The 21061-nt window shown below is 53.4% G+C and overlaps 2 protein-coding genes across 2 annotated transcripts; both read left to right on the top strand.

Annotated features, from left to right (window-relative positions):
- The first annotated feature begins 4492 nt into the window (after positions 1-4492).
- On the top strand, positions 4493-7166 carry BST2 (bone marrow stromal cell antigen 2). The gene is made up of 5 exons (XM_079917280.1): positions 4493-4901; positions 5682-5736; positions 6016-6076; positions 6345-6463; positions 6715-7166. The coding sequence occupies exons 1-4, from the start codon at positions 4635-4637 to the stop codon at positions 6442-6444; spliced, it is 483 nt and encodes a 160-aa protein (XP_079773406.1). The 5' UTR covers positions 4493-4634; the 3' UTR covers positions 6445-6463; positions 6715-7166.
- Positions 7167-10577: 3411 nt separating this feature from the next.
- On the top strand, positions 10578-15395 carry CCDC194 (coiled-coil domain containing 194). Its single transcript, XM_079916947.1, has 4 exons — positions 10578-10909; positions 12674-12770; positions 13160-13292; positions 13789-15395. Exons 1-4 carry the CDS (start codon positions 10586-10588, stop codon positions 13937-13939), a joined length of 705 nt encoding a protein of 234 aa, XP_079773073.1. The 5' UTR covers positions 10578-10585; the 3' UTR covers positions 13940-15395.
- The last annotated feature ends 5666 nt before the right edge of the window (positions 15396-21061 follow it).

The raw sequence follows: 21061 nt of genomic DNA, 5'->3' as shown, positions 1-21061 counted from the left end.
GGAAAACAAGAATGACTGTGACATATCGAGAGACAAGAATCCACTCAGGGGCAGGCAATAGATTAAATTCTGATTCCTCTTTAGGGAAAGCAAGAGCCAGGGAGACGTGCCTCCCCTTGGACCCAGTAACCCCATTTCTGGGAATTCAATCTAAGGAAAGAATTCAGTTGAATCCAAAACTTATCAAATGGTGACAGGGATGAACTCTCACAGGGATGTGAGAAGGCACCAGGTATTGAGCTAAACACTTTTGATATATTGATTTATTTCATCATCATAACAACTTGGGAAGGAGCTGATATCACACCCATTCGATAAGAAAGCACAATCTGGGACTTCTCTGGTGGTGCAGTGGTTAAGAGTCTGCCTGCCAGCGCAGGGGACACAGGTTCGATCCCTGGTCCCGGAAGATCCCACGTGCCATGGAGCAACTAAGCCCGTGTGCCACAACTACTGAAGCCCATGCGCCTAGAGCCCGTGCTCGGCAACAGAAGCCACGGCGATGAGAAGCCCTCCCCCAGTAAGGAAGAGTAGCCCCTACTGGACGCAACTAGAGAAAGTCTGTGCGCAGCAATGAAGGCCCAACGCATCCAAATAAATAAATAATTTTTTAAAAAAAAGATGAGCTAATTCTATATAACCATATATTTTTTAAAAAAGAAAAGAAAAAAGAAAGCACAATCTCAGCAAGGTGAAGAGGCTGGTCCAGAGCCAAGATGGAATTTGAGGTCGAGTCTGATTCCTAAGCTGCACCTAAGACCCTCCAGGGCAACGCTTCTCACCCTCGGCACTGTCGAGACCCAGCATCCTCTGTAGTGGAGGGGTCACCGTCCTATGTATTATATAGGATGTGGAGCGTCAGCCCTGGTTCCCACTCACTAGATGCCAGCGCGTTTCCTCCCCCAGTTGTGACAACCGAAACTGTCTCCAACCATTGCCAAATGTCCCCTGGGGGCGGAATCGTCGCTGGGTCAGCGCCTTCCTATAAGCATGGCGATGTCCTCTGTCGCCCACACATGGCCATATATAACTGAAAACACCTCAATGTCCCAAAGTAAGGTGTTCTGTCAATGCAATGAAATACGTGTGTAGTTTCATGAACAGAAATAAAGCAGTTAAGTGAAGGAAGGATTATGGATGGGCTTTTGGTCCTTTACGAAATGTGTTTCTTTAACGTCTTACATTATTCTCTTATAATTAACCACAAAAAGAAAAATCTCCTATGGGAATTTCCTGGCAGTCCAGTGGTTAGGACTCTGCACTTTCACTGCTGAGAGCCTGGGTTCCATGCCTGGTCTGGGAACTAATATCCCACAAGCCATGAGGCACAGCCAAAAAAAGAAAAAGAAAAGGAAAGAAAAATCTCCCTTGTGTGTGCTCCCTGCTCCTAAAATAGTGTCTCTGCCCTGCCCGCCCCAGAGAATGATGGTGGCCTCCTCTTAACTGAACCCCTTATGAGCCTGTGGTTTCTACTTGCCTACAAGGAATGTTCCAGTATGTTTTGGTGGAACTAAGTTTGTCAAAAGTAACAAAGAGCCAAAGTTGGAACAATTTGAGTGACAAAATAATGTCGAGTGTAAAATTGATATCCACGAGTCCACACAGATATAAGTAAATGATTGAATAAATAAATAAATGAGGGAGAAGAGACAAATCTCCCAGGCAGAAGAATCCCAAACAATGTACACAAATGTTCTGCCCTCGAGGAGGTAGAGCACGACTCCCCATCCCTTAGGTGTGGGCTGTAAATAGTGACTTCCTTCCAAAGGGCACACCACCTCCGCCAGGTGATCAAGGTCGACATCACAGGGATAAGTCACACTGACGGCGCGTGCCCTGGACACATGTGTAATGAGAAGGGCACTTCCCCTCTGTGGTTCTTCTCTCCAAAGCCCAGTCCAACCACGAGAAAAACACCAGACAAATCCCAGCTGAGGGCCTTCCTACGGAACACCTGACTCCAAACTGTCAAGTTCATCAAAACCAAGAAAGTCTGAAACACTGTCTCAGCCCAGAGACATAAATGTCCTGTGAGGATCCTGGGGCAGAAAAGGGACATTAGCGACACACTGAGGAGATCTGAATAATGCATGGACTTCAGCTAATAATAATGTTATCAATCGGAATTTGTTCATTCATTGTAACAAAGGCACCATACAGCTGTAAGAGGGTCAAAGTAGCGAAAATGGGGTGTGGGGTCTATGGAATGTTTTTGTACTCTCTTCGCTATATTTCTGCAAACCAAAATAAAATGATTCTTTAAAAAATAGCAAAGCTAAAATCAGCAGAACGGTGGCATAACTATTTCCATTGGGAATTTTAGCGGGAAAACCCACAGACTTTCTGTGTGCAGCACTGGGACTAGAGCGAAGTGAATAAGGCACTTGCTTTGGTTGCAGAATGTAAGGGGGGCACCCAAAGGTTCTATTATGATCACCCCCATTTTACAGCTATGGAAACTGGGGCTATGAGGAAATCTCTTGCCTAGGGTCCCATAGGGAGGCAGGGCTGCTCACACACTCTCTTGGCCTCTACCTGAAATCATGGTCCCAAGCTGAACCTAAAGTCTGAAGGCCAGCACAGCGGGGCTCCAATAAGTCAGCTTTCCCAAGGGTCGTGTCTTTGCACTTGGAGTCCTGGCCTGGAACGGAGGAGCCTACTCATGGGACACACAAGCTCCCCCTGGGCCTCCTCAGCAAGATCATCACTGATCCCTTGTCAATCTGGCTGCTGAGTGGTTTTAATGGGGGTCTTCTAGGCAGAGAGATGTCCAACTGGGGACATGGGCCCCTGGCCTCGGCCCCATGCACCATCTGACCCAGCTGACTGCAAACACGGCAAATGGCTGACGCAACAGAATCTGGGCTGTGGTCAGGCTGCGGCTGAAGAAGCCACAGGAAATGCACGCAGCTGCCTTCCAGAGGTCACAGCTGGCAGCTGGAAGCCTGTAATCAAGCCGATTTCCAACAGGAAGCTCTGGCTCCCCAGGCCACATGGAGGGGAGATCAGTGTGGCCTGAGTTTCCTTGAAGCTCACTCCAGGGTCCAACCCCCTTTGGAGGCCTCTCCCCAGACGACCCCCGGGCCCTCTGGGTTCAGCGTGTTCCAGATGGACATGATCATCTTTCCTCAAAATGTGCTCCTCACTCCATGGCCGTGTTTCTGCATTACCCACCTCTCCTTCTGCCCCGAGCCACACAGCCGTCCACACATCCACTGAGTGCCTACTGGATGCCAAAGCGTTTTACTCAGAACTCCTCACCGGCCCCTCCTGCTGAGGCTGCTCCTGTTATGGCCGCACTTTACAGATGAGGAAACTGAGGTTCTGTTAGCACAAGTCCGTGTGCCCTACGCACAGTGAGGTCAAACAAACCGAAACGTCAGAGTTTGGAGCAGAGAAAGGTTTATCGCAGGGCCATGCGAGGAGGCGGGAGGCTCGTGAACGCGGGGTTCAGAAAAACCCTGAACTCCCCGAAGGGTTTCAGCAAAACATTTTTAAAGTCCGGGTATGTGGGCGGCGGCGGTGGGGGGAGGTGTTGGTCACAGGGTCTGTGATCAGCTCGTGCACAATTCTCTGATTGGCTGATGGTGAGGTAACAGGGTGGTGTCACAGGGGTTAGTTAAACATGATCAATCCTTAGGCACCACTAGGCCTGGGGGCTACATGCTCACGGTCATCAAGTAGTTAACATCTTCCGTTTGGCGAGGGAGGCGTTTCACATCTGTAAAAACAACTCAGGAATGAAGGCCCCCCAGGGTCCTGCTCGCTGACAGTTCAGAGGGTTTATGTGGAGTCCTGGGGTGGTAGGGGCAGATTGTGGAAGTAGGAGCCGGTTCCTGGGTGGAGCTAGAACAGGGACCTGGTTTGTTGGCTGGGGCAGCCTCTGGTGGCCAAATAGGGGGACTGCAGCCTTAGTCTCGTGGGTCCATCCAGATCGTCTCTCCGCTCCCACAGGCTACGGTCCCTCCTCTGACACCCTCCATGGCACCCTACGGTCCCCTTGGCGGGGGGGGAGGGGCAGGGATGCTAAGTGAACCCCTGCTAGGTCACCAGGGAGACCCCTGAATTCAAAACCCAGCCTCTTCTGTCAGACCCAGACCCTGTCCCCAGTCCACTAGTCACCTCTCAGCCTCAGTTTCCCCAGCTGGGGACTTGGGAACCAAAAATGCCCTCGGCCTCTTCAGGTCGTGGTACAGATGAACACAAAGGTGGCATGCACTAAACACTCAGTAACTGCAGTTGTCACCCTCAGAAACATAAAGGAGAAGGGCAGGGACTTGAGATGGGGTGTCGCAGGTAGCCCCAGCTCCCCTCCCACAGGATCTCACTGGCCAGCAACCAACCCAGAAAGTCCCGAGGCCATAATTAGGCAGAAACAACCCACCTCTTTTTCTGAGAAAGGGAAAAAGGAAACCGAAACAGAAAGCCTGGGCTCTGCCTTTAGATGCCCTCATTCCAGTATCTCCAAGTCAGAGGATCCTCCTGGAACTTGTCATTGGTCAGCACAGCTCCTATGCTAATAAGGGGGTAGCCCCAGCCCAGAAGAGGTTCCAGCGCCCTCCCCTAACTCCCGTCCAGATTCCCTACGGACAGAGCTGGAGGGCACTACTTTGTATCACTACAGCCCTGTGCCCATGGTTGACCACCTGAATGAGCCGGTGCTGCGCTGCTGCAAGCTGCCGCGGTGCCTGTGCTTCCTGCTTCTCCTGGTGATTCTGATGGCTCTACTTGTACCCTTGGTCATCTTCGCTGTCAGCGCCAACAGCAAGCACTGCACGGATGGCCTCCAAGCAGAGCAGGAGTGTCAGAACCGCACTCGGTACGTGCAGCACCAGCTAACCCAGGCCCAGGAAGTCTTACACGAGATGGAGGTCCAGGCGGCCACCTGCAACCAGACGGTGGTAAGCCACTGCACCCCCTAGAGAGGGCCCTGTCCTTGCGGGGGGGTTCTTACAGGGTCTACGTGGAGATCAAGATAGACCTTAAAACTCCCCCCTGGATGTCCCCACCGGGGTTTGGAGACCTGTAAACTCTCTCCAGGGTGCTAGTGTGGGGTGGGGTGCTCCCTAGAGCAGGGGCCTCAGTATCCCTGCTAGGATAGGGGGGAACCTCCAGACTCCAGGGCACTGGGGTGTGGGAGCTAGAAACTCCCCTCGGGCCCCAGTCTTGGGGGAGCAGAAGCCCCCCCTAGGGGTTGGGATCGGGACCTCACCAGGTCCCAGAGAAAGAGGCTCTTGATACTCCCACCACATCCTGAGAGACTCTGGAATTTTCATCTGTGTCCCGATATGGGGGAACCTTGAAACTCCCACTGGTCCTCTACTTGGACTCCGAAATCCCCCCTGTGTTCTGGTTTTGGGAGGACCTCTCACTCTTCTTGGGCAATAGCCCCGGGGGATCTGGAAACTGCTCCTAGAGTTTGGGCATGGGGAGCTTCCAAATTCTCTTGGGGAGGGCCTCAAAACTCCCATTTCGAGGATCACACCCTTATCGGTGGCCCTGGGAGGGTGGGGGTTATGGCCACTCTTCAAGGTGGGAGACTGAGGTGCAGGGGACGGTCGGAGTGGAAACTGAAGGGGGTTTGGACCCAAGCTCCTCTGATCCCAGGGCTTAAGGAGGGGTCCAGGGCCCAAGGACAGAAGTCCAGTTTCCCACACCCCACCCCCACCCCCGCGTCGCAGGTGACCCTGAGGGATTCTCTGAAGATGGAGCAGACACAGGTGGCAGAGCTTCAGGGTGAGAAAAGCACAAGGCCAGCGTTCCACGGACGGGGCTCGGAGGGGTGGGCCAGTTACTGAAAAGGACTAAGGAGGGAGGGTCCCAGGGTTGGGGTCGGGAGGGAGGGATGGGACCAGATTCCATTCGGAGTAGGGGAGGGGGGAGCACGCCAGGTTTCCCAGCGTGGGTTGAATGAGGGCGGGGCTAGAGGCGGGGACATGTCCCGGGTTGGAGCCAGGTGAGTGGGCGTGGTCAGTGTGTTGACGCGCCCCTCGATTCTGTACCCGACCCCACCAGGAGAGGTCAAGATTTTGAAGCAGAAACTGGAGGACACTTTGGCGGAGGTGCAGAGACTAAGGTCCGAGACGACCCCCCCCCCACTGGCCACTCCCCTTTCACCCCACCCCGAAGACTCGCGACCCCCTTGGCTTCGAAAAACCCCGTTGCTCAGGGGGCAAAGTTTAAGTCCCAGCCTTGTCCCGTGTGTCACACAGCCATGGGGTGGCCGCTGCCAGCTCTCCTCCCCAGTGACTTGGTGGGGGAGGAGTGGAGATTCTTAGGGGCGCAGCCTCCAGCTGCTGGAGCCGGCTTGGCAGTTGTCTGAATTGTCCCGATCTCTACTCCAGAAGAGGGAGTGAGGCCTCAGCTGAGAACAACTCTTCTAGCTGCTCGAGCGTCCTGTTCGCTGTGGTCGTGGTCGTGGTCCTCGAGGCTCTGCTGATCTGAGGTCCCAGAAAGCCGGCCGGTAAGGAGGGGGCAGCTCCGGGGAAAAGAAAACTGGGAAAGGATGGGAGTCGGGGATGGGTCACGGTCTGGGGAGGTGGCCTACCTGCGGGGCAGAGGGCTGGGCCCCGAGGAGAAGAATCTTGGAGAGGGAGGGAGAGCCCAGTGAGCAGGGAGGGGGTGGGGGTGGGGCGGTCCTGGAGCGGGGCAGGGCTTGAGGGCGCGGAGCCCGTGTTGTATCTGCCTCTGAGTCCCTGTTTTGATGTCTTTTAGGCCACAACCTGGACTGGTCCGGTTCCCTCTCTGCTTCCCCCTTTGAGGCTTCCTGACCTGGCCCGTTCTGAGGGGACCACATGGCAACACGGCTGTGGGGAAGAGAGGGGGGATGGGGTAGCCTAAGGGGTCCATGGGGCAGCTCTGGAGGGATACCTTGGGCATGGAGAAGTAGCGGAGTTGGCCCAAGGCTGCCCTAGAGCTGAGGAGGGCATGGGGGTGGAAGGTGGGGCGCCTGCTTCTTGCTGACACGGTTTCTAGAAAGTCACTTTCTTCTGGGGTCTTTGGGCTCCGAAAAAGTAAACACCCCTCTGGGGAGGGGAAACTTTTTCTCTCAAGTTTTTGGAGTGTTACTGTGTCACCCCCAAGCATCTGGGGGCTGCCCTGCGGGCCACGGTGGACACCCATTGACATCCACATCCAGCTTTCCCTGCTCTAGAATGTTCTCAGGAATCCCTGCGGTTCTGGCAGCCACCACCCCACTGCCTCCCCAGCCCTCTTGTCCATTTGGATCATCTTAAAGACCTCTACACCCTCATCAGCTCGCCTGCAGTGTTCTGCTCTCATCTCCTCGCCGGGATCTTCTGATGGCAGCGGTCCCATGAGGAAACCGAGGCTGTGGTGAGGGACACTTTGTCCTGGTTCCCAATCCCTTCCCACAGAAAGTGCAGGGCTGGGATCAAACCTGCATCTGCAGACACACACAGGCCTGTGTCACAATGCCCCCTCCTTCAGAGAGCCTCTCTGCTTCTCAAAATTGAAGGCCACTGGGAGTCCCCTGATGGCCTAGTGGTTAGGATTCTGAGCTTTCACTGCCGTGGCCCGGGTTCAATCCTTGGTTGGGGAACTGAGATCCCGCAAGATGCGTGGCACGGCCAAAAAAAAAAAAAAAAAAAATTGGAAGGTGTTCAAAATTGAAGCCTACCATCTGATAAACCCTTCAACCCACTTTCTTGGATCCTCCCGTGGCCCATAATTCCTTCCTCCTCTGTTATCTTCCTTCCTCCAAGTTCGCCTGGAATCCTGACTATTGTCCGGGCAACTTCTTGTGCGTGGCTGGGGGTGGGGGCAGGTCCCTTGCATCTGCCCAGAATTCCCAGAATTCTGCACTGCCCTCACCGTGGTCCCGAGCCCAGATGGTCGGGCCCCCCCTCCATGGCTCCCGCTGCCCTCCCAGGGACCCCCAAACCCCATCCCTGCCACAGGCCCCCCTGACGCCCCCCCGACACCACCCCCAGCCCCTAACTTCCTCTTGCTCCACCCCCTGTGACCATTTCTCTGCATTTTTTTTTTTTTTTTTTTTTTACGGTACAGGGGCCTCTCACTGTTGTGGCCTCTCCCGTTGCAGAGCACAGGCTCCGGACGCGCAGGCTCAGCGGCCATGGCTCACGGGCCTAGCCGCTCCGCGGCATGTGGGATCTTCCCGGACCGGGGCACGAACCCGTGTCCCCTGCCTCGGCAGGCGGACTCTCAACCACTGCGCCACCAGGGAAGCCCTTCTCTGCATTTTGATTTGTCAGGTTCCTTCCTGCCTCATGGCCTCAGCTAGTCTCTACCTCCTGCTCGGAGCACCAGCTTCCCGCTCTGGAGTTCTAGAACAGGGTTTCTCGGCCTCCAAACTCTTGACATTTGGACTGGACCATTCTCTGCTGTGGGGCCTGCCCTGGGCACTGTAGCACGTTGAGCAGCATCCCTGGCTTCCACCCACTAGAGGCCCATAGCACCTTACCCCGAGGTTGTGACAACAAAAAAATGCCCCTAGACATTACCAAGTTTCCCCTGGGGGGCAGAATCAATTCCGGTGAGAACCTCGGCTCTAGAAGGTGAGGCTTGGGTGCCCGTCAGTTCTGTGAGTGTCCCCAGCTCACAGGGGGACTCAGCAGGCGCTCCCATGGAGTCCCTTTACAATGACTGAGTCATTTCACCACCACCCCCATCGGCAGCCCCATCTAACAGATGAGGAAACTGAGGTCCAGAGGAGTGACTGGACTCGCTCAGGGTTTCTCAGCTGCTCAGGCAATGGAACCCTCTGCTTCCAGCAGGTTCTCTTGATTGCAGGGAAGCAGACCTTTCTCACATGACTTCAGTCCTTTCCCATCCCCACTCAACATCCTTCCCCCCAGCTCCCAGCTTGGGCTACTGGAAAGTCCCAAAACAGCTCCGCCTCCCACCCCCACCATACCTGGGCTGTGTTTCGCTGATGGAGGGGGCAGGTTTGCCCCAATATTATGGGTTTGACCTGCTCAATTTCTTCCCCTAAATTCCCACCCAATGGCTAGGGTATAAATGTCCCTCTTTCCTAAAAAGGCCCCTCTTCCCTGGCTGGTTGGGGGGATTCCAGCTTCAGCAGGAATCTGGCAGTGACCTGTGGCTGCTGTGTGTCCCTGGCCTGAGACTTAGCCTCTCTGGGCTCTGGTTTCTTAATGTGGAATTGGGGGGGGCGGGGGGCTGGGCAGGTCAGGGAGGGACACAGATTCTAGTTCATAGTGTTCACTCAGCTCACATTTCTGCCAACTACTGTGTGCCAGGCCCACGCGGTGGCCTGTGAACAGGGCAGGTGCAGGCTTTGCTTTCTAGGGGCTCACCCAGTCTGATGGGGGAGGCAGCCAGGAATCACACACAGGTAAAATGACAGCAGAGCTGAGAGAGCTGATCAAAAGGGGCCTGAGGGCTTCCCTGGTGGCGCAGTGGTTGAGAGTCCGCCTGCCAAGGCAGGGGACACGGGTTCGTGCCCCGGTCCGGGAAGATCCCACATGCCGTGGAGCAGCTGGGCCCGTGAGCCATGGCCGCTGAGCCTGCGCGTCCGGAGCCTGTGCCCCGCAACGGGAGAGGCCACAACAGTGAGAGGCCCTCGTACTGCAAAAAAAAAAAAAAAAAAAAAAAAGGGGGCCTGAGTTAGTGGGGAAGGGGGAGGGTTCTGGAGGAGGAGACATACTGGTGGACAGGGGAGAGCTGGTAGGAACTGTTAACTGGGCAAAGAGGGAGGAGAGGGCTCTCAGGCAGCCCTGGGGTAGGAATGCGCTGGCCTGAAGAGCGCTGAGGAGGGCAGGAGGCAGCTAAGAGCAGGAAGTGACATCAAAGACCTGCTAGGGGTCTTGCTGGGGAGGAAGAGGAGGGGGAGGGATTAGAAAGGGGGGAGGGGTAAGACGGGGAGATAGAGGGGGAAGAGAAAAAGAGAGGGAGTAGGGTGGAGGAAGAGGAGGAAAGGGAGGTGGAAATGGAGGCGGGCCAAGAGGAAATAAGGGGAAAGAGGGCGGAGGGGGAGGAAGAGGATTTGACTCAGAGGGAAGTCTGGGGAACGGTGTGAACGCGCCTGGATCTATTCACGTTGTAAGGTCTCCCCCTGGTGGCCTAGTGGAGAACGGGCAGGGAGATGGGACGGATCCACCCTTGCGTCTACCCTCTGGTCCTCACAGCCAGCCACAAAAAGTGTGGCAGCCTGAGCCAGGCCAACCTCAATTGCTCGAGTAGCCTCCCGTCTTCTAGGCTTGGTCATTCCATGAACAGAATGGGGACAATATACCCCCAGACCCTCGCCAAGCACCCCCTGTGCAAATGGGTGCTTTGCGCAGATGTACTCAAGTGATTCCCACAAAGCCCTACGGGGCAGGAGCTACTGTCATCTCCGCTTCACAGAGGGGGAAACTGAGGCTCAGAGGGTCACGTGGGGTGCAGATGTCAGACTGGAATCCAGGACCCCCCAGTCCTGTCTTGGGCTCCACTAATCTGGGCTGGCCCTTGGCGTGGGTCCAGCCCCTCCCAACAAACTCGAAGCCACCGCCAGGCAGGGCGGAACCGTGGGTGTCCCTGGAGCCCCAAGGTGCCAATTAAATGCTCGTGGCCGTCTGGGGCCAGAGCTGTGGACGGCGGTATGGCCGAGCCGGGGCCGGAGCCAGGGCGCGCCTGGCGAGTGTTCGCCCTGTGCGGGGCCGCTGTGTTCCTGGCAGCGGTGGCGGCTGGAGCAGCCCTGCTGGCCTGGAATCTGGCCGCCTCGGCCTCCCGGAGGCCTCGCTGCCCAGAGCCAGGGGCCAACACCACCGCGCCGCCTGGAGACCTGGAGCCCGAGGTCGAGGAACTTCGGCGCCGGCTGGCAGAGGCTGCCCAGCGCGAGGAGGCCCTGACCAGGCAGTTGAACCAGGCCGAGGGTGTCCGACAGGAGCTGGAGGAGGCCCTAAGGGCCTGTGAGGGCCGCCAGGTAGGTGGGCAGGGTGGGGGGCTGGGGAATCCAGAATATGGGGGGGAGAGGGTGCACACACATCCCTGGGGCTCCCCCCCCCGCCCTGTGCCTTGGTTTCCGCCATTCTTCAATTGAGGGAGGCAAATAAGAATATACACGTAATTCCTTCCAACTCCTACAATGCCAGTTCAGCCCTGAGTCTACCTTCTGACCAAGAAGGTGTCACTGTCCTCTGCTATTTGCCAAATCACTGGTGGAGGCTAGGGAAGCCTCAGACCCCTAAGCCCACCTGGGGAGGCCCTGTGCTAACCCTCCCCCTAGGTACCCACTCAACATCCCACCTCCCAGCCAGTGTAGAGCAGCCCTATTTTGAGAGAGGGACATTCATGTCACCTGTAATTAGGAGGCTAAAGTTGGCCTCTTGGGGGAGGTACCAGCCAGGTCCTCCCTTTTCCTCCTGCCAACCCCTTCAAACTCTTCCTTAACCCTTCCCAGCCCTGGACCTCGCAGAAGAATCATCCTCAGAGTCCCAACCGTTCACATTTATTGAGTAACTACTGTGTACCCCTGTGTCCCAGGCGCAGCAGAGGTTGGGCAGTGTATGAATTTTTGAAAATTCATGCCTTTTGAAAATTCATCCCTACACCTTTCCTGACTGCCTGAGGGAAAGGCCTGGGGTAGCCGAGGTTAAGAGCAGCCTGCACTGGGTTCAAATTCTGTCTCTGCCTCTCGATGGAGTCTTCTCCAAGGAAGCCAGGCCAGTGGTTTTGCAGAATGTCTTGTTGCCAAAATCTCGGCCTCTGTACCCTGGTACCAAATAGAAATACAGAGACAGAGTTTTTGGAGGAAATAGAGAGTAGCTTTATTTCTTTGCCAGGCAAAGAGGGAACACGGCAGGCTAGCACCTCAAAAAAAACTGTGCCCCCCTCTCTGGGGGAATAGGGAGAAGTCTTATAGTCAGGGCTTGTAGTCTGGGGTAGGTGATAAGGATCAAGGAAGTGATGGACTTGCATTCTTCTTTCTTCTGGGAAATTTCAAAACGGCCACAGCAGACATCAGGCAGCTCTGTAATTGGGTCTGGTCATCTCCAAGATTATCGCTGGTGACCTCCTCTCTGAAATGAAGAAAGCTACAAGGGAGTGTTACAAGGGAGTGTGGGAGAAAAGAATGCCAGGTGCAGGATATAATTCACATAGAGTCAGAGAGTGATTAAGGAATTAGCTTTGTGTAGGACAATTCTAGTTGCATGCACTACAGATTAGTAACAGTTAAAGTGAAACTAGGATTGCTTAACTTTATAGACCTGCTTTTGCTGTTTCTATAGCCATTCACTCATTCCTTTGTTTTCCCGGCTTGTTAGTAGGAAAGAAAAACCCCATTTTCCACTTCTACTGTAACAGTCTCACAGAGGTGACTAAGTATACCCTTGAAACTCAATTGTCAACCACCAAATTGGCTTGTGCTGGTCTGAAACCCCAGTCCGCGAGTCTAGACATAGCTAGGATTGGAACCAGATCCTGTCGGCAGAGCTAAACCTTTTCTACATCTAGTTGGCCTGGAGTAGGGGCCGGATGACCTGGACAGAGAACTTCTTCCAGGCAGGCACCTGTCACCACTCGGTACCCCAGACTTCAGAGGCCACTTCTGTGTTTTACAGCTACAGGACCCCCAAAGGTCCAAATAAAGCTCAGGGAACACCAATGTAGTCTCAGTCTCCCCTAGAAAGGGCGGGGTCAATTCACTCCTTCTCCCCTCCCCCCTCACTTCCCCTCCACTCCGCAGAGTCGGCTTCAGACCCAACTGATGACACTGAAGACTGAGATGGACGAGGCCAAGGCTCAGGGGACCCAGATGGGGGCAGAGAACGGGGCGCTGACAGGTGTGTTGGGGTGCAAAGTGGTGGGCAGGGCTAGAGGTGGGAGGAGCCTAGAAGGTTCCCAGCTACGCAAATGACACGTACAGGTGCAAACGTAAAGCAGACGAACGCGAAAATTTGTGAAAGAAATGCGCATAATATGCAAAGGTCATGCGAATATCAGAGAACAATGCAAATACAACAAAATGTGCACACGCCGTGTAGAGACTCCCCAAAGTAATGTAAACCTATGAAAAGCTATGCAAATGACACGTAAAGGTCGGGCAAACAGCACACAAACTTAATTCAAATAAAACAAACCACGCAAATAGTAGGCAGACTATGAATTCGTAGCTGGTGTGCGAGGGGAATGAGCCTGGTCTCCAGCCTGATCCTGCCCCCTGCGCCCGCAGAAGCCCTGGCGCGCTGGGAGGCGGCGGCCACGGAGTCTGCGCAGCGGCTGGACGCGGCGCAGCGGCGCGCGAGCGCGGCGGAGGCCGAGAGTGAAGCCTGCGCAGCCCGGGAGGCGACGCTGCGCGAGCACGTGTGAGTAAGGAGTGGGCGGGAAGGGTCCGGGGGAGGGCGAGCCCATGCCCCTGCCCATGTGGGCGGGGCCTTGTGGAGAGTCAAGGCCCTCCTGAAGGTCAGGCGTTAGAACCTGGGGGGCGAAACTGGGGGGCGGGGGAGGCGCTCTTTGGGGACGGGAATCCCCCACGTTAGCGCTGGCACTCTGGAGGCATGGGTCCCTGGGGTCGGGCGCATATTGGGGGCTCAGGGGAGGGCGGGGAGTGCAAGTAGAGGATGCAAGAAAAATCAAGTACCGAGTGAGGGGCCGGGGGCCTGGAGGCGGAGCTTCTGGGGAAAAGGCTGGGAGTCCGTGGGGAGGGGTCCTGGAAATGGCCAGGGGTGGAGAAGGGATGAGGGATCCTGGAGCATGGGATCTCTGGGGAGGGGGCGTTCCCAGGAAAGGCGGAAGAATGCTGGAGGGTCTCTGGGGAAGCGGGGTCCAGGTGCTGACGGGACCCTCCCTCCTTCCCGGCAGTTACGCCCTGGAAGCCCAGACGGGCCCCCAGCGCAGAGTGCCACACCCCCGGACCCGCTCCGGGTCCCGACCTCGGCCCAATCCCCGCTCGCGCTCTCGCCCGGGAACTTCCGGGGGTTGCAGGCGACCAGCGCGGCGTGCAAGGGGGTGAGTCAGACCCCAGCTGGATCAGGGCTCGAGGCCAGGAGGACAGACACTGGGGGCCCTGCTGGGACACTTACAGAGGTACCCACGCTAGATGAGATGCTCAGTCGACACCCGTCAACGCTCAGCTTTCGACCGACAGCCGTCCTGAACGGAAACTGTGCAGAAAGAAGACCCGACCCTCTTTGACCATCTAATGCTTATTTTGCAGATGGGGAAATTAAGGTCCATTTGGTCACGAGGTGAGATAGTGCAGAGCTGGGACTTAAGTCCCCTCTAAGGACAAGGACAGTGTTGCCCTCATCGCACAGACGTGAGGACTTAGGGTCCAGCCCTGACCTGGGAGTGACCTGAAGGGGTTACTTCTCCTCTCTGGTCCTCAGTTTACCTTGCCTGTAAGATGAGTAATTGGAATGGTGAGAGCCAGCATATCCTTGACATCAAAAGCTGACAAAAATGGCACAATAGGAAAACTACAGACCCCTCTCCCTATGAAGAGGGTACAAAACTCCCAAATGGAATTTTAGCAGAGAACCAAGTAACACGTTTTTAAGATACACCATAACAAAGTGACTTATGCCTGAGGTGCAGAGATGGTTCAATATTTGGAAGTCTGGTAATAAAATTCGCCATACTAAATGGATCAAATGAGAAAAATTCTGAAAAGGTCATCAAAATAGCAACAGTTGCATGTAAGTGAGATTATACGGTATTTGTCTTTCTCAGCCTGACTTATTTCAGTTAACATAATACCCTCTAGATCCATCCATGTCGTTGAAATGGCAAGATTTCTTTTTTATGAGACTATTATGAGTAATATTCCATTGTGTGTGTGTGTATATATATATATATATATAAAACATCTTCTTTATCCATTCATCTATCGATGGACACTTAGATTCTAATTTCCAGACCGTAATCAGATTTTTCCAACTGTTCTGATAATGTCCCTTGTAACAAAAGAGTATCCTGGCTTACACATTGTATTAATCTGGAACATTCCTCAATCTGTCTTTGCCTTTCATGACACTGGCTTTTTTTTTTTTTTTTTTTGACACTGGCATTTTTTAAAAAGCCGAAGCGAGTCATTTTGTGGTGTCTGAGTTTGGGTTTTTGTGATGTTTCCTCATGATTAATTGGCATTTTTGGCAGGAATGCCTCAGAAACAGTCAACCCAATAATATTATCTGCTGTTGGTATGACTATATATAGAAAACCCAAGAGAATCAATGGAAACTTTCCTATATCTAAACAACTAGGTAGAAAATCCTTTCGAAGAAAAGAAAAATCACTTTCAGATAATTTTTTATATCCAGGAATAAACTACGTTCCTTATTATGTAAGGATCTATTCTACATTAATTTTTCAAAAAATAACTCAGTAGAAAATGGGCAAAGCACATGGGCAGCCTGGTCATCGAAATATACGAAAAAGGGGCCCAATCTCACTGCTAGAGAAGAAATGCAAACTGAAAAAAATGTGATATCGTTTTTTACCCTTTAGTTTGTCAAAGACAAAAATAAAAACAAATTAAAAGTCTGTGAATACGTTGTGTTGGCACTGCTGTTGGGACTGCTCATTCGTACAACCAGTTGGGAGGGCAGTTTTCCAGAATCTCTCAAAATTAAAAGTGCACATGTTGTTTGACCCATCAACTCCTCTTGAGGCAATTTTTCAGCAACCATATTATTATTATTTTCTTTTTTTTGCGGTACGCGGGCCTCTCACTGTTGTGGCCTCTCCCGTTGCGGAGCACAGGCTCCGGACGCGCAGGCTCAGCGGCCATGGCTCACGGGCCCAGCCGCTCCACGGCGTGTGGGATCCTCCCGGACCGGGGCACGAACCCGTGTCCCCTGCATCGGCAGGTGGACTCTCAACCACTGAGCCACCAGGGAAGCCCAACCATATTATTTTAATTAAAAAAAATTTTAAATCTACAACCATATTTAAATGTATACAAAATGATGGACTGAATGCAGTGGAGAATCCTGTGTTGGATCCTGGAACAGAAAAACACTTAGGAAATCAAATAAAGTCTAGAGTTTAGTTAATAGTAATATACGAAGATTAATTTCTTAGTTTTGACCGAGAAATTGGAAGAAGCTGCATGAGGGCTATTCAGAGACTGTATTATCTCTGCAAAGTTTCTGTAAATCTAAACGTATTCCAAAATTAAAAGTTTACTTTTAAAAAGATGAGGGTGGGGGAGAGGAGAAATGAAGACATTATTACTACATTCTTGGTAATTGCAAAAAATTGGAAACAACCTCAGTGTCCGTCAGTTGGGGACTGTTTAAATGAGTGTCTGTCCATCCACACCATGGACTGCTATACAACTGGTTTGTGTGGGTTTTTTTATTTTTTGTTTTTGGCCAAGCTGCCCGGCTTGCAGATCTTAGTTGCCTGACCAGGCAGTACCTGCGCCCTCAGCAGTGAAAGTACAGAGTCCTAACCAGTGGACAACCAAGGAATTCCCACTATAAAACTGTTAAAAAAGCCAAAGCTGATCTTCTCTGAGACGCACTAATGTACAAAGCAGGAGAGCAGGGCTTCCCTGATGGCGCAGTGGTTGGGGGTCCGCCTGCCGATGCGGGGGACGCGGGTTCGTGCCCCGGTCTGGGAAGATCCCACATGCCACGGAGCGGCTGCGCCCGTGAGCCATGGCCGCCGGGCCTGCGCGTCTGGAGCCTGTGCTCCGCGATGGGAGGGACCACAACAGTGAGAGGCCCGCGTGCCGCAAAAAAAAAAAAAAAAGCAGGAGAGCAATAATTTGTGTACGTCTTTTAAAATTCGGGGCTGGGGGAAACTTTTATCCAAATATCTCTGAAGGAAACACTGGTCACAGCTGTGGCCTCTGGAAAAGGAATCAGGGATCTGGGGATCGGCGGGGGAAGCAGTCTCATGCTCCTCTGTATACCTTTTTGTAAAGTTTGCATTTTAAAAATCATGTGCATGTATTACCCTTAAAATAATTAAAATTTGTTTTGAAAAATTTCTGAAGAGGCTGCTGTAAGGAGGGGAACAGCACACTTGAAACTCTGATCCCCCCTCAGCCAGTCCTGTTTATTATCCCCCCACCCACCTTGGAGGTGGCTTGGTGGTGCCTGATCAGGGCCTTTACTGGGAGAGGACCAACTTGGGGTGGGGGGAGGAATTGGAGGGCCCCCCCCCAAAAGGAGGAGGTGAGGCTGAGGGGAGGAATGAGAGTCTAACCGCTTTGTCCGTTGCTGGCCACCAGGGGTCACCCCAGTCTGCAGACCTGGTTGCTGCTGGCTGAGGGCCCAGAACTTGAGAGGCAGGGAAGGTGGGTCTGAGACACCCCCCTCCCCCTGCAACTCTGGCGTAAATCCAGAAGTGAGCAGGAAACAGCTTCTCCTTCTGGAGTCAGCTAGGGCTGGAGACTGGCCCTGCCTTGTCTGGGGCCCCAGGGACTTCAGACCCTCACTGTGGGGTCCAGGGCTGACGCACACAAAGGGCTGGGCTCAGGGCTGTAAGTGGGACCTAAAATATGATCATTACTGTTCACTTATTCTGCTAGCTTCCCCTTGGCCATACCTGCCAGATCCCTGAAAATCAGCGCCGGGGACATGTGGAGCCATGGGAGGTGTGTGAGCAGGAGGGATACTGTCAGATCTGGTTCCCCCGCCGGAACGGAGAATCCCCCAGCTGCCTTGCCTTCCAGACCCCACCTGCCTCCCTCCCCACAGGGCCAGCCCCCAGCCTGCCCTTGCTCTGTTGTGCCTCCCTGTCTCCACCTGTCCAGTTACCACTCAAAGTCTCCGTCTGTCTCTCTGTCTCCAAGTCTTTACCTCTGTGTCTCCACCTTGCCCCCAGCACACTCTCCCAGGTCCCTGCCCTGGCCTCCCCTATTCATGGTCACCCTGGGGTCCCTCCGTGGCTACAGAAACAGGAGTGTATGGGAGGGGGGGTGGAAAGGGGAAGGCTGGCACAAGCTGGGTGGAGGGCACTGGGGACAGCAGCAGCCTGACCTTGTTGGCGCCCAGTCCCAGGTAAGAAAGTGGGTCACCTTTTTTCAGGAAGGAACACGGATGCCCAGAGAGGACAGGCTCTTCCCCCCCACTGCCCACAAAGGGCTCTCCTTGCCTCCTCTGTCAACTCCAAAAGCCCAAAAACTTAATTTCCTTTGCATTTAACCAAAACCCAAACACGTTGGCATAAAAGTGGAGGGTTTTCTGAACTTTGCTGAAATTTTTCTTCGCCAGAAATATCGCTTCCTCCAGAACCTTCCTGAAGTTCTGTGAGAGTTTTTAAAAACCTCGTGTCTCCTTGAGAACTTCAGTGTCGGTCTTCAGAGTGACACAGAGCTGACTTCCTCAGGACAGTCTTCCCGTCTCTGCCCAAACAATCAAATGAAACCAAATGGATTGTTTTTAATTTAGAAAACAATAATTAAAATCGAAGTCCCTCCAAAGGAATTCAGAGAGATTCACGCACAAAATTTCCTGTCACTATGACAAATGGTTTTCAGGGAAAAACCAAATGCTCACATCATTCGATGCATTTGACCTCATGTGAATTCGAAGACCAGTTGCTCACCTCCTCCCTCTGGAATTTTCTGGCCAGGAATTCAGGCAGAACGTGTTCAGAGAGTCTGTTTTTAGAAATTTTAGACTCTGCTGGCAGGAGTGTCAATGGAAACAACCTCTTTGGAGGACAAATTGATGACAGCTGTCAAAATGTAAAATGTTATTGCTTTAGGACCCAGCAATTTCACTTGTGGAGATTTGATATCAAGTCTTATTTTGTTCACTGAAACAAAAAAATTAGAAACAGTCTAAGTGCCCATTGGTAATTATTATGGTAATGTATGTGCTGAAAACCTAAACAGCGGTCAAAAGGAATCAACAATCTCAAAGTCATAATGTTGAGCAAAAAGAGGAAGTTTCATCATTACCTTTTCCATTTAAAAAAAAAATCTAGCTTTTAAAACAAATTATTGGAAAAAGAAACATTACAAAGCAAAGTTGTGAGATCAAATTGCCAAAAAGAATGTTATTTTTGAGCTTGATACAAAAGACATTAGTGTGTATGTTGAAAACTCTTGTTCTTACACTGTGGCAGTTGCTCAAAATTGTAGCACATCAGGTCTAGAGTGGCTTTTTGGTTTTCTAGGAGTTTATGGTTGCCTTTCTTTTCCCTTGACAACAGATATCATGTTCATACATACGTATACGCAACATCTTCAATATACAGTGAAAGATAGCCAAGATCTTAAGTTCATACCAAGACTGTCACAGCTCCTGGCATTGGCCTAAGCACTGCCCCCTTGCCTGAGTTCTCAACTGGACCCTTGTCACCCAGGCTCTACACCTGTCATGCCCCCTTTCCCCTGGTGATCCCACAGGCCCAGGGCAACAACAGCTGGGACAGTGTCCCTCCCCTGTGTCTCAGTTCCCCAGCCTCACATCAGAGGCTGTGGATGATCCAACCCCACCTTAAAAAACTACCACCTTTTATTAAGGTTAACTGTGTGCCAGGCACTGTGACAAGTGTCTCACAACTGGCTTTGTTGCCTCCACTTTAGACAGGAGAAAACTGAGGCTCAAGGAGGAGAAGTCACTTGTCCCGGGTCTCACAGCGGTAGGTGGCCCAGCCAGAACTTAACTCCAGAGGCCTGCATTGAAACCATGTATTCACTCTGCCTACATGACTCCCCATTAATGCAGATGGGAGATGTCCTCCTCCCACCCTGCTCCAGGGGACTCTGGGTGGGCCTGACCAACCCAGAGAAATAGCTGGTTGGGCACCACTTGCAGCCCCCAACCCTCCTCCCTCCCAGTAGTGGCTGGGAAGGGTCCGGAATCAGGAATCAATGGGTAGCTGCAAAGGCCAAAGGTCAGACAGGGGTTTCCTGCCCATCCCTGGGAACTTCCTCCATCCCGACCCAACTCCCACCTCCTTGATGAACACCACCCTGGAGGACCCCTCCCCGCTCAACTACCCCCCACTCCACTACCCTGGCTAATAGGGGGCTGGGTCCCCATGCCACCGCCTTCAGCCTGCTGTGCCCCCCACAGGCAGTGGACAGCAACTGTGTTATCGTCACCCACCCATGGTCCAGCCTCCTTTCCATCCCCTTGCCCCGTTCCCCTCGGATCCTGTCAGCCTTGACCCCATGGGGCTAGGGGCTGTGTCCCACTCTGTCTCCCCAAGACTGAGGACCCCTCACCGCCAGGCCTGGGGCTCTTGGTGAGACCTCTGGCATCACCCAGCGTAGGGGTTTTCCCTGGAGCTCCTGGATCTGGGGGGACATGTAGGAGGGCATACCCAGAATCCTTTGCTCCTTAGTCCCGAAACCCCTTCCTTGCCCACCTGGGGGTGACCCACAGTGAAGCTTGACCCCCTCTATCTGGCACTTCCCCTTCACCATCTCACAGAGCCCCAAGATGAGGTTTCCAGCAGGAAATGGTAGTAATAATAGCAACGGCAAATCATTTCTCCCAGCCCCCTCCCCGGCCCTGGGACCTGGTACTGTGCCCACCTCATCTCACAGAGGGGAAAACCGAGACAGGAGAAGCCCCTCACTCACGCTCACCCTGGCCCCAGGTTCACTGCTGCCTGTGCTTACTAAGCGCCTCCACGAGCCGGGCATTGGGTGGGATGACAGCTAGGGGAACCCGCGCCACCACCATCCACCCATCAGCCCTCTGTGAGGCCTTCCTGTGCCAATTACTGAGCTCCTACCCTGTGCCTGGCCCTCAGCTAAGCGCTCTGCACAATTTAGCTCCTGTAATCATCACTGCCATGTAAGGTGGGCACACATCTGTAGCCAGCCCTCCCTGAGGGGAGGGGAGTCCAGCTCTGTGAACGACCAGAGTGAGACACCCAGGTGGTGCTTTCTCCTCCCTTCGTCTCGGTATCCTCCTCCCCACGATGGGGATGTTGACATGAGGTCACAGGCAGGTGAGACCAGCTCTGGGCACAAAGCAAGGGCAGGTGGGGAAAATGAGGCTCAGCAGGCCGAGAACGCCTGGTCCCCTCGCCGGTGCCCCACCCAGCGTTAATCAGAGAGGCCCAGACGTGACATGGTGCCCTCCCCCCTTCCCTTCACAGCCCGGGTGGGAGTGTTGTGATAACCCACAGCCCCCGTTTCCTCCTGGCCAGGAAG

Source organism: Stenella coeruleoalba (assembly GCF_951394435.1).
Source record: "Stenella coeruleoalba genome assembly, chromosome: 3".
NCBI classification, from domain to species: Eukaryota; Metazoa; Chordata; class Mammalia; order Artiodactyla; family Delphinidae; genus Stenella; species Stenella coeruleoalba.
Note: the sequence above shows the minus strand (reverse complement) of the source record. Positions and strands in the feature narration are given on the sequence as shown.

Bases quoted from the DNA above. Each gene is read 5' to 3' on its own strand.
- BST2 (XM_079917280.1), top strand. From the start codon at position 4,635: ATGGTTGACCACCTGAATGAGCCGGTGCTGCGCTGCTGCAAGCTGCCG. The intron at 5,737-6,015 runs GTGAGAAAAGCA...CGACCCCACCAG, and splicing joins ACAGGTGGCAGAGCTTCAGG to GAGAGGTCAAGATTTTGAAG. The intron at 6,077-6,344 runs GTCCGAGACGAC...TCTCTACTCCAG, and splicing joins GCGGAGGTGCAGAGACTAAG to AAGAGGGAGTGAGGCCTCAG.
- CCDC194 (XM_079916947.1), top strand. From the start codon at position 10,586: ATGGCCGAGCCGGGGCCGGAGCCAGGGCGCGCCTGGCGAGTGTTCGCC. The intron at 12,771-13,159 runs GTGTGTTGGGGT...CTGCGCCCGCAG, and splicing joins AGAGAACGGGGCGCTGACAG to AAGCCCTGGCGCGCTGGGAG. The intron at 13,293-13,788 runs GTGAGTAAGGAG...CCTTCCCGGCAG, and splicing joins GCGACGCTGCGCGAGCACGT to TTACGCCCTGGAAGCCCAGA.